Source organism: Cottoperca gobio, chromosome 11, assembly GCF_900634415.1.
Source record: "Cottoperca gobio chromosome 11, fCotGob3.1, whole genome shotgun sequence".
Taxonomy (NCBI): domain Eukaryota; kingdom Metazoa; phylum Chordata; class Actinopteri; order Perciformes; family Bovichtidae; genus Cottoperca; species Cottoperca gobio.
The window spans coordinates 8,955,640-8,968,139 of NC_041365.1; the positions used below are offsets into that span (position 1 = coordinate 8,955,640).

The 12,500-nt window shown below is 39.3% G+C and overlaps 1 protein-coding gene across 1 annotated transcript in view; it reads right to left on the reverse strand.

Annotated features, from left to right (window-relative positions):
- Positions 1-2,566: 2,566 nt before the first annotated feature.
- trps1 (trichorhinophalangeal syndrome I) overlaps positions 2,567-12,500 on the reverse strand; it is a 58,321-nt gene continuing 48,387 nt past the window's right edge. The window contains exons 10-11 of the mRNA XM_029443705.1: positions 12,480-12,500; positions 2,567-8,462 (exon numbers count right to left, since the gene is read on the reverse strand). The exon at positions 12,480-12,500 is cut by the window's right edge and continues 102 nt beyond it. Of these exons, the coding sequence (XP_029299565.1) occupies positions 6,819-8,462; positions 12,480-12,500 (1,665 nt within the window). The 3' untranslated portion in view covers positions 2,567-6,818. The remainder of the gene's footprint in view (positions 8,463-12,479) is intronic.

Consider the following 12,500-nt stretch of genomic DNA (forward strand, 5'->3'; position numbering starts at 1 on the left):
AGAAAGATGGAAAGATTCTGTGTCGGCAGGCATACATCTGCATCTGATGCGTTATCTTTTTAGCATACACAGTATGAACAATAAACGTATCCATGAATTGCTGCAGGTCGTTTTCATTCTACGATTTTTCTCTTTTTGCCTTTAACAGGTTCATAATTATGTGCAGCTGCATGTGTCTGTGTGTTGACCTCTCCAGTAGACACCAGGGTGCTTAGTATTCAAGTCTGTCACTGACTTTCTGTGGCCAATCATCACACACTTGTACACACACACACACACGCACGCACGCACGCACACACACACACGCACACGCCCCGATGCCATATAATTTCACTTCAGCTCTAAAACAGAGTTTATCAACTCTAATCAATGTTCATAATATAAACACAAGGATAAATAAATAATGATGAACATAAAGTTGACTAAAGGAGCCTTCGTCGTCTGACGGAGAGCACTGCTGCGCTGATTAAGTTTGTCAAAGTTCCTGACCCAAAGGAGGGTTGTGTGAAAATACATTTAGGCTCTTAGATCTGTGTGTGGTGGTGAGAAATAAGCCTCTGGCTAAGGTGCCAATGCTTTCTAAGGTCTTCACCATGAATAAACTGTTCCTGTCAGAAAAACAATAGTAATATATGCTCTTTATCTTTATTATTCTGAGGCTGGAGGAAAGGGGATGGGGTCAATATAATCAACATCATCAAGGAAATCTTCCTATTGTCATTTGTGTGAAGCTGACAGTTTGACCTGGCAGCAGCTCAAGAGCTACTGTTAGACTGTGCAAAATGCTCAGTAAATGTCAATGTTAATATTGAATTTATTATTTATCTGGAAACTGTCATTCTTGCGTGATGATAGTCATGATGTTGATAGACCGTGGAGAGTGTTTGACCTTAGTGTGGCACTCGAATGGTCACAGGGTTACACAAATCCCATGGAATCATCCACTGGGAAACATCAATGGCTATACATCATTTCATCTCAACATGTGATACTCTGGGGGTGCTTACCTCGTAGAGCAGGCGCCCCATGTACTGAAGGCTGAGTCCTTAGCAGCGGCCCAGGTTTGAATCCTTCCTGCTGCCCTTTGCTGCATGTCGTCCCCTCTCTCTCTTCCCCTTTCCTGTCTATCTGTGCTAAAAAAAAGCAATAAATAGTCTTCAATTCTTTAAATTAAAAGTGCGTTCTGCAGCAACCATGTGTTAAATTATTCAGAACCAGTTTGATTTCTAGACCACGTTGTGTACATTAAAGAATCTAATGACAGATAAATCATGTGATACTTATGAGGAGAATCAGCACGCTAGTAAAAAAGAAAAGGCAGCGAAGAACCGATGAGAATAGAACATGATGGCTGTGGAGCTCCTGGCTTCATTCAGAGAGCACAGCAGGAGGTTTCACATTCTTCAATTGCATATCTTTCTGAAAAGATTCCCCTGATTCGGTATGATAGCTTTATGTGGGAAAATAAATTGTATCAGTTCAGCCCACATGAGTGCCCGAAGTCTGTGTCTCTGACCCACTCTTTGATCACATGATAAGGGGATTCATACCGACTGAGTATTTATAGAAACAATGACTCTTCTTGTCTCTTCTTCACAATACATGACTAAAGAATGAAACACCCATTGTCCATTTTCAGTTTGTTTGTTATTACTTTTATTAATTATTATCATCGTCATCATCATCAACATTATTCTTCAAGTTTAGCTGTGTAACAAACTTTTTCTTGGCTGTCAAAATATGTTGAAATATCATTTTTGCATGAATGAAACCTAAAAACAATAACGTACAGAAAGGTAGCAGAATAAAATACAACATGAGAAAGTAAATAACCTAAAAAAAAAAAAATCAAAAAATTCTAAAGAAAGCCATTCAACTGAAAAGAGACACAATTCTACTAAAATATATTGGTTAAATGTACATAGTTTATGTGTGTGTGTGTGTGTGTGTGTGTGTGTGTGTGTGTGTGTGTGTGTGTGTGTGTGTGTGTATGTATGTGTGTGTGTGTGCGCGTGTGTGTGTGCATGCATGTGTATGTTTGTCTGACCAATAATAAACTGGCCTATAGCTCCCTTATCTCCCATGGTTAATAATGTACACTCAATCCGTACCACTGCCGGTGTGTGTCTTTGTGTGTGTGTGTGTGTGTGTGTGTTGTCCCTTCCTTGGCAATAAGAACATAATAAATGGAGTGCAAGCAACAGCGTAATTCTCTATAACACAATTTGACAAAGACAAAAATCAAAACACTTGTTTTTAACAATGTAAACGCTGACGTGAAATGCCATCAAACCTAAAACAGACACTCATTATTGAAGTAAAACATGCCACGTGTGTCCTGCAGATCCATTTCATTTCTTCCCAAATTGTCTTGAGACATAAATGACAGCTGAAATGTTCTCCCAAAATTCTTTCAACCTTAATATCTATTTATGTTTTAGATATACAATATCCTTACGTGACTCATGAGAGACATTAATGTTAAGCTGGCAAATACTCAAGAGAAGATATTTGGATAGGAAAGGTTCTGCAGAGTACTTACAATATGAAAAGTGTGCAAGAACAGTTTTTTTTTTTTGTTTTTTTTTATCAAGGCTGTGTTCTTTTACTCCCAACTCAATAAGTACAGGGGGATTATTTTCTTTCAAAAGCTAATAAACTATTGAAACATTTTGGCATTAGAATTTGTCTCCAGCTCACTGAGAAATCCTTGTGGTTCATCAAAATGAGATGTTCACACAAAGAAATCTAGTTTATCCTGTTGCTTTTTTTTTTTACATCTTTGTCCTACTATTTCCTAGAAATCCCAAGAAAATCTTTACCAAAGGACTTTCAATCTTTCAAAAGATGGAAATTCATGTTGAATTCTATCAGATGCGAGTCCCGTTGGCAAATGAATGAACCTAAATCTGAGAAAATCCACACTTTGCTTCTAGCGAGTATTTGATAATGTTGTGCTGGTGACAATTTCTTCAAGGCCCATTCAAGTAAGAGGGAAATTCAACCCTAACAAAGTCAACATGAGCAGAAAGGTTGTCAGTTCTGGGGGGAACTGAGTCGACATCAGCTCTTTTGGCGCAACACAGTATGACACAATCATCTAACTCCCACTTAAACCCCCTTGACCTAAATACCAACTTTGAATACCTTCATAAGTACTTAAATCAAAAAAAGGGATGCAGGAAAGTGGAGGAATACAAAGTAGATAAGAAGCAGAGAGTAGTAGTAATACGTGGAGAGATACAGAGAAAGACAGAGATGGAGGGGTACATGTCAAATAAGACAACAGATGAGAAAGATACAAGTGAAGGAGGTAACGAGACAACAGAAGAGAGGGGATGAACGGATACATAAACCTTCTTATCAGCCACTACAAGCGTCATTTGATCCCATTCTGCCTATATGCATCCATATAAAACCCATCTATCCATCTCAGCAGGTATCCTTCAATTCTTCCTTTTGTTCTGTTTTTTTTTTAAGAAAGCGTTGCTTTATTCCTTTGCTTTCCTTTTGCTACATTTGCAAATGTAAACAGTTTTCATTATGCTAGCAGCCCCTTAAGAGATGCCCATAACTACAAAAAAAAAAAAGTACAATTCTAAGAAAACTTTACACAAGAGATTTCCTAGAATAAAGACAATCCAAATCAGATTTTTTTTGACATTACAGTATGCTTTTTGAATTGGCTTCATCAGTGTGATATGGATAGTGGAGCCATACATGGTAAAGGTGCGCAAACTCTTAGGAGGACAACAATCCCTACACAGAGCGGGATGTGTATCAGATACAAGGGTGGCACACATGGATGTGTGTCGTCTTAAATACTTAAGACTTATTTATTTGCAGTGCCTGTGATCAGCCAGACTTCCAGCTCTAAAGGAAATACTGTATGTTGTTTGAATAGCGTTTTACTTTTCAGTACTGTGTACAGTGCTGCTTAGTTTCTGAGGCCTCTGTGTCTTAACATTTCTACATGATAGAAATCTAATCGCATTGATGATTTAAAAAAAAAAAAGAAAATGATGTAATAAAACAAATAATATAATAATGAACTCCTCTTTAGAATAATAACGCCTTTACCTTTACCATGATATGGGCACTCAGGTGACTGATAATAATAATTCAGATTCCATCTCCAAATAAACCAAATACACAGTACAGAACATCTTGCTATTAAATCTCTCATACAAACATTACCAAGGCATGTTTGAACATTTCTACAAAGTCGTGTACATACATGCAAAAATGAAAGATAGTTAATTAGCGATTGACAGTTAGCACAGCAACCAATTTCCTTTTTTTTAAAGCACATGTGGGTCTTTCTCATGGGCTGAAAATGCCAAGTGTGAACAGGTATCTGACTAATCAGACGCCAATTATAATGGATGACTGATAACTTGGTGCACGGGAATTAAATAGAGAAGTGTGTTTGCCCAACTCCTGCCATAACTCACAGAACTTTTCATCACAGACAGATACTTATTAGAAAAACTGTACAAGTTACCAGGCACTAGGCGGAAGATTTCTCATTCATGTATCTTGGATGAGCATACAAAAATATGTTGTTCTCATTCTTACTTCCTTCCTGTCTTTTATTATCTTTCTGACTATTATTACTTCCTTTAAAAGGAGTCCCATGGTGATTTTTTTGTTTTTGTTTTCTAGCAACTAAGGCAGCAAGGCAGGAGAAGTGATTCTGTCTTTATAAAAATAAACAAGATGGCCACTGTGTTGCTCCACTCGGAAGATTAGGGGACCTGCCTGTCACTTCTCTCTCAATGTTGAAAATCAACTTTGAAAATGTAGTTTAAAGAGACTCAGTTATGGTGTCAGGCGGGTCTTTCCTTCAACTTAAGAGACTGACTTAGAAACAAAAAGTGGGCAATGAATGGCAGAGAAGTGGGAGGAGTTAGCTGGAGCATCATGATCATTTGACTTCAGTGAATTATAAAATGTAACTCTTCTCAGTATTATTTAGGTCTAACGTGAAACAGTTCCCATCCATAGAAAAAGGCAACATATTTTGCAGATTTTATAAGATGCTAACATGCTACATAGAGGTAACCTACCAAACTCTCAGAAATACGAGATAGGCTGAATAAAACACTGTAGGCAATAAGCTCTGTAGACTCAATACAGAGCAAAGGTTTATACAGTTTATACAACCCAAATAATGATCCTTATTGTAACATTTAGGGTTGATCTCCCTAAGTTCCTAAAGTCTCTCTATAAAACCATGTAACCTTACAACATGTGATAGACAAAAAAAAAGTTACATACTAAGACCATTTTGACCTATTAACACATAAAGAACATGATAAGAACATATATAAGAGAACGTTATGTAACATGCTAAAACCATTAGACAATTGAACATGTAAAAATGATGTGTCACATGCTATGAAACAGGTGGGTTGGTGTGCAACACTTGTGACCCCTGAGGACTGAAATACCGAGCGCAAGCCTTCATTATGTTTACATCATCGTTTGGGGACGGAAGCATCCTTTGATCCTAACACACAAACGCAATTACACAAATGCACACATACACACAACCCCCCTTTCTTGCTGTACCATTTCTGTTAGACGGCTGTTATCAATGTAACAAGTCTCCATAAGAAGATAAACAACAAATAGCTCAAAAAGAAAAAAACTCAAATAGACTAATTCTTATAGTACCATTTCTTGCAAAAAAAAAGAAGCATTATTTGCCTTTACAAAATAACATTTTATATAGGAAAGTGTAGCAAATTGCATGTTTTGTACTATAACATCATAATTATTATTACCATTATTGTCATTAATATAAATGTTAAGCAGGTTAATAGATGGTTGTTCTATTAGGCAGGCAGCCAGGCACGTAGCTAGTATCATGGCACGGAGGAAGGTATAAAATAATGTCACTTGGTTTGATCCAAATGGATGAAGAGAACACTTCGGTCCGGAAGTACTCCGGTTGTACCAGTTAAAACTGGATTCAAGCAGTTCAAAAAGTCAAATCAAACCCAACCAGTCCCCCATTTTGGACCATTTTTGCAGCGGCGGCGATTTTGCCAGTTTCAGAAACAACAGGGCACGAGTGAAAGAAACCAACGGATCCTTTTCTGTACCAAAGTAACAGCAGCTGAACGGCAGCCCAGAACAGTTTCAAAGAGTCAAAATAAGTTTTGGTTTTGGATCCATTAGCACAGCGGTAAAACAGTCAAAAACATGCTCTGGACCCGACCAAGGAGTTTTTACCAGATCAGATCTGGTTGTACCGAGATAAAACGGTCTGAATGATGCATCAGACTAGTTTGGACCAGCTCGGGGTTCAGTTTAGCACGGTGCATAACATATCAGCTCAGTTCAGTTAAAGTGTTTTGCTTCTAACATTATTATTTTTTTGCTCTGCTGTGTGGTGGCTGTGCAAGTGCTGAGCTCCTCAAAACTCATCCTAAGTGAGACCAGTCCAACTTTCTGTCGAGCTTCCAATCCTCTTATTTGGAAAGCACATGAAGTGGCTGTTTATTAAAGGTGATTTCAGCTGCACGCCCGAACTTCCGTTGTTGAATACTTGCCACAGAGCTGTCAAGTGGCCGTCACTCAACACAGGATTCTGGCTATTTCTCCAAACTGTCCCTGCAGCAGTTCAGCGGGATCCTACAATGATTTCTGACCATTTGACAGCCGAGTGCTTCCAGCATAAGGATGTGTTCCATTTAGTGCCCAGGATAGGCCCATTTTGACATGAGCAAGCCTCCAGGAACAAGAGGCAGACAGCTTATTCATTCAATAAAACGTGTTCTTAAAGGTGTGTGTGGGTCAAAGGCATCAGATTAATTACTCTCTGTGTTCTCATCTGAGTTTTTAGATTCAGCAACAGTCGTGACCTCTGTGGTTTCTGTGATGTCATCATTACTATCCAACACCATCTCATCTCCCAATTCTTGGTTAGTTACGTCATCACCCTCTTCTCTTACCTCCTTTTCAACTTCTGTTTCATTGTCAGTGGCATCAGTGCCTGTAGTTTCTTTTGCTTGGTTCTCGTGACAAACTCCTATGACATCATTGCTTTCATCTGTGATCTCGCTAGGATCAACTTCTTCTTCTTCTTCTTCTTCTTCTTCTTTTTCCTCCGGCGTCACACTTTGACACTCGTGCTCAGGCACCACCGTGACGTTCTGCGTTAGGTCGTCTTGTGTGTGACCTTTGTTTTGTGATGTTTTGTCTGTGTACCTGTGTAGGCCCCTCTGTATGTGTGTGGTGAAATCATAGCGATCCACACACACGTGGAGGCAAAAACTGCATTGGTATGGTTCCTGGTCACCGTGGCAACTCATGTGCAGGGCATACATGACCTCGTCTAGGAAGTAGATCCCACAGTGGAGGCAGCGGTTGGTTAGGTCGTCTTGCGTGGCCACATCCACCATTGCGCGACTCGTTGGCACAGTTGACCGACTTTTTGTCAAAAGATCCTTTTCTTCCTTTCCTATATCCTCCCTCTGGTTCCCTTCTTCATCTATTCTCTCCTCTTCCTCCTCCTCTTTCTCTCCTTTCCAGTTCTCTCTCAACCTCCCAGCGAGTGGCGACTCCTGCCTTCTCCTCTCTGCACCATTTGTTGACATGTGTGCATGTGTTGCACTTGTATCTCTTTGTCTTATTGCAAGATCCAAAGGAGCATCATTTTCTAATGATGGTGATGAGGTTTGGGAATGGTGAGGAGGAGGAGGATAATGAGGAGGAGCTGGAGGAGGGGGAAGAGAAGAGTAGGGAGAGGCGCAGTAAGGCACCGTGTAGCTTTGCTGATGATGCTGTACTGGAGCCACCATTGCACCAAGATAAAGAGCGTTATTTCCAACGCTACCAGGGCTGCTTAGATTACTGATGCTACCAGGAACCCCAGAGGCGGCTGCCATCTTATACTTGGTCCAGAATCTGAGCCAATCCGACTCAGGGGTCAAATCAGGTGAGAGGGTTAATGGTAGGGGTAAGGAGAAAAGGGGGTACTGATACTTTTCAATGGGTGAACCAGGAGGCGAATAACTAGACGGTTTGGATGGACGCATATACTTTTCAATCGGACTGCCTCTTTCTGACCCCCCCCCTCCTTTACCTCCTTCTACTTTTGATATTATGCCTACATCTGCGATGCTCCCATTGCCCTCAGCTACCAATGAGGAGGGTGTATGTGAAGGAAGGAGCAGAGGAGGCATGCGTCGGTGGATCTCCAATGTTTGATTGGCTAGGAAGGCTTGAGTGGATCGGGGCGAGCGTGAGCGAGGGGAAGGCTGCTGGGATTTGATTGATGCAAAATTTTTGTCGGACTCCTCCCCATTCACACGCTCCTCGCTGGTGATGCGTTGTTGTTTGGGGGCGGGGGTCTCAGATGACAGCGAATCAGGGTTGATGCGTTTTCTGGTCCGGCGGCGGATTATTTGTTCACCATTGTTCTGCTTTATGATGTTTAGAGGTCTGGGTGTCTACAAGATAAAAGAAACAAAGAAGGAATATGGGGGGGGGGGGGGGAGAAGAGGATTAAATAACATTTAGTAATGCATCCAGTGACAATTGTCTTTCCTGTTTGAATGTTCCCACAAATTATTTATGGATACTGACATGACTCATAATGTCAAACACACATATCCCAGCATTATTTGACAGTGATTACATTACAGTGTAACATTGTAACAGTTGAGCTTATGGCTTATACACATCCTATTTGAACATAAAGTCATTTGATATTTAGTGAAATATACAAACACATCAATGCTAAGGAAGTTGCACTATGGCTGATAGATGAGATAGAAGATCTACAAATGCAGCTACGCTTTCTCACAATGAATGCAAAGTAGGTCAAAAGTAATTCTCAGTTAAACTTCCAATGGTAGATTTTTAAGTTTTAAAAGTCTCAATTCATATGGACTTCACCAAAGTGTAATTAACTGTGACATGGTAAAAAACACAATAACATATCCAGCACGCCTAAGGACTGTGGTTTTTGCCCTTACCACAAGGGGGAGCACTTACATCTGATGCAAGTGGAGTTTGCCCTAAAGACTTAACTTTTACTTTATTGATAGATCCCTCACAGACACTTGAACAGATGCCTTCATTAATGTCTTAACTATCAAAAGACAACAATCAAGCAGAATTCAAATGAATAAATTCTGCTCTGTAACATCCACAACACAATTTCTGAAGCACTTGTTTAATTTCCCACTGGAATTAATGTAGTACTACTAAAGATAAATGAGAGATAATGAAACTTATTTGATGTTTCATTCCTAAACACATGCCAAAAAAAAAGATCTAAACAACCTAAAACGATTTTCTTTCCTTGAAGTAAAATAAACTGAACAGTTTAAAGTGTCTACACTTCATCTCAAAAGTAATGAATTGCTTTAATTTCACTGTTGGAGAACTGACTTACTGAGGCCTACTCTCTAAATACGCACAATAAATAGCAACGTCAACACAGCATTATTTAAAACTAAGTCAAATTCAACTAGTACAAAGAGAGGAACTTTGAAAGCAAAGAAAACCTTGAAGTTGAGAGTATTGAAATGTTCACTGCCACGCAGGTTAAATCTAGTACTTACTTTCCACTAAATATTTCAGGAACCACAAAGAGCATTGTTATTGACTACGTGTATGTGCCTGTACGTAACTCCTGTATGTGTGTAAATGATGAAGGGCTTTTGACATGCATTACATCGTGGCAGATGAAAACCGAAAAGATGTGTATCTAAGCACCAAGCAAGAAGAGATGGTTACTAACATGGAGGAACATGGATGAATGGAAGGACTTTAAGTAGAACATGGGTGAGAACTTCTGTGTAAAGGAAAAAACAAGAAATTCTGCTATGTCTGGGAATGATTTACCTATATGTGTATGTATTCATGGTTATGTGTGTACCTATGTCAAGGTATGTGTATATAAGCATGCGTCCGTATGTGCAAAGCCATTATCAGTCATTGTAGAGCTGCTACTGAAACTATTTAAGGAGAGACGAGTCACTTATAGCATTAATGCAGGGGTGTTCTGCGGCACTTGTAAACAAAACAAATGATTACCACATTCATTTTGATGATCAACAGTCTTAACTCGTGCCCAAACCAGCTCTACAACGATCCTCAGGAGGGACAACACTGTTTCAGTGATATATTAATACACATACAGTACCATCAAAAGTTTGGACACACATCCAATGTGAATGAGAAAGTGTGTCCAAACTTTTGACTGGTACTGTACATTCCGGACAGGTGCCTCCCCTCAGCAAGCAAACTGGTAATAGTCTCTGTTGGTAATCAAAGAGCTGTCCTGCTTATGATTTGTGTACACATTTTAGACACATGGAAGACCGTTCTTCTCTCTACAGTGACAAAATGATGTTTCTTCTTCTTTACGGTCCTCAGGTTTTGTGTTTGTAGCTAAAGAGGAGCGATGAGAAGTAAAAGTAAAGACAGGAGTGTAGGGGAGACAGGAATGAAGGAGGTGAGATGATTGAGAAGGGGGAAAGAGTGATGTATGGTGAACAGAGGAGGAAGACGTATAAAGAGGGGACGTGAAGGAAAGAGGAAAAGGAAAGGGAGTAGATACAGGTGAGTGATGGCTGACGAAAAGAAGCAAAAACAAATGGCGCCCCCTATGGTGGAAACAGTCCAAAGCTGTGTCCTAATTACGTACTACATACTAAGCAGGATCTGTTTACACTGGAAAGGTAAAAGGGAAATGGATCACTAGTCTCTGGAATACAACCAATGTGACAAAAAATAAACTTCATAGATAAGTGAGGTGCTTATTTATTAATTAAATGTCTATTATATTTAAATACAGCAGCCTAATCAATTGGATATGTACATATTTCCTTCTCTTCTTAAAAATCCCAGCTGCTTTTTCTCCTAATCTCTCTGTCTCCCTCAATCTCTAACTGTACTTCACACACCCTCCCCTTTTATTATCCCGTCCTCACACTTTATCTTAATCTTCTCCTCTCTCTTCCTCCATTTTCTTACTCTTTGTTTGTCTTTCTTCCTTCCCCTCCTCTCCCTGCCTCCCTTAATATCTACCTTTTTTCTCTCTCTTTTTGCATAACTCTCTTTTTACCCTCTCTCACTCTGAAGTGTTTTACTAGCTGCTATCGTCTCTCATAATGTGTGTAGAGCGTATAAAACTTTTATTATAGGATATAAAATATGGCTGTTGTGAAGATTGTCAAGAGTAGAGGGAGCTGAAATGTGATTGGAGCAGCAGATGAGACTAACAGGTTGACCCAAGGACGTTGGCAGGGGCAGGAAGGTGTAAACTGCAATAGCTTGTCATCCTCTGAAAGGTCTTTAAAGCTCCATTCGATCATTTCAGCACAGTCTTCCGGGTTGTAATACGGTCAACGCACTGATGCATTTACTAACACTGATTTATTACACTGAAACATTTTTGTTAACTTTGAAATTTTATAAGCTGAGCTTAAAAAGCCAACATGTGAGGATGAATCTGACATATAATATATACATATATAGACACACACAAACACACACACACACACACACACACACACACACACACACACACACACACACACACACAGAAGCTCTGAAGGCTTGTTTTACACAGGTACTACTTGTAAACCCTTGCATTAACATGATATATTGAAGTGTGAAATTAGCTTTAACCCTTTAAAAATATATGTGGTAAGGAAGCTCAATATTATGAAGTCAACTAAATTCCAGGATGGGTCTTTATCTCATCTGTAATTCATGCAGCCTAATTAAATTTGGAATTTCCATTGACTTTCCCCGGGCTTAGATGGTAAAGTTGATATATTCCATCATATTTCTCACTCCATGGCTCACAGTGCCTGCTGAAATGGTCTGTAACTCCCAGCTCCCACCAAATCAAATATACTTTTTCCAGAATATTACATTTTCACAGCGGGATTCACAGAATGTATGCAGGAGTTAATTGCAGATGCACCGTTTAATTTGAGTCGTTTGCTAATGGGCCAGACAGGAGGAATGATAATTAGTGGTCAAAACCACCCAGTGGATGTATTAAAACAAAGCATAGAGTAGATTAAATAGTCCAAAGTACTGGGTTCCTGATCTAGTACAACCTTTATGAATATATATGAATATATATATATATAAAAATATTTATATATATATATATATATATATATATATATATATATATATATATATATGTCTCCTACTTGAGGATAGGAGTTCAGCACTTCAAGTTTTTAACCTGAGTTTCACTTCCTGTCTCTCTATATTTGAAGTGTTCTTGAACTGTATCGCTCCCTTCTAGTCTCTCTTCTAATTTGTTTTTTTTAAAAGCCTCACAAATATACAGGAACATCATGTACCACATCTGGGAGAACTTTATCAATCTCCCAGGTCTACAGTGTGTTTACTATAATTTACAGTGTTATGCACAGCTGGTGCTGCTGCAGCATCTGTTGGCATGCACGTGTACACGTCTGTGTACGACTTACCGAATGTAGTTTTTGGTATAA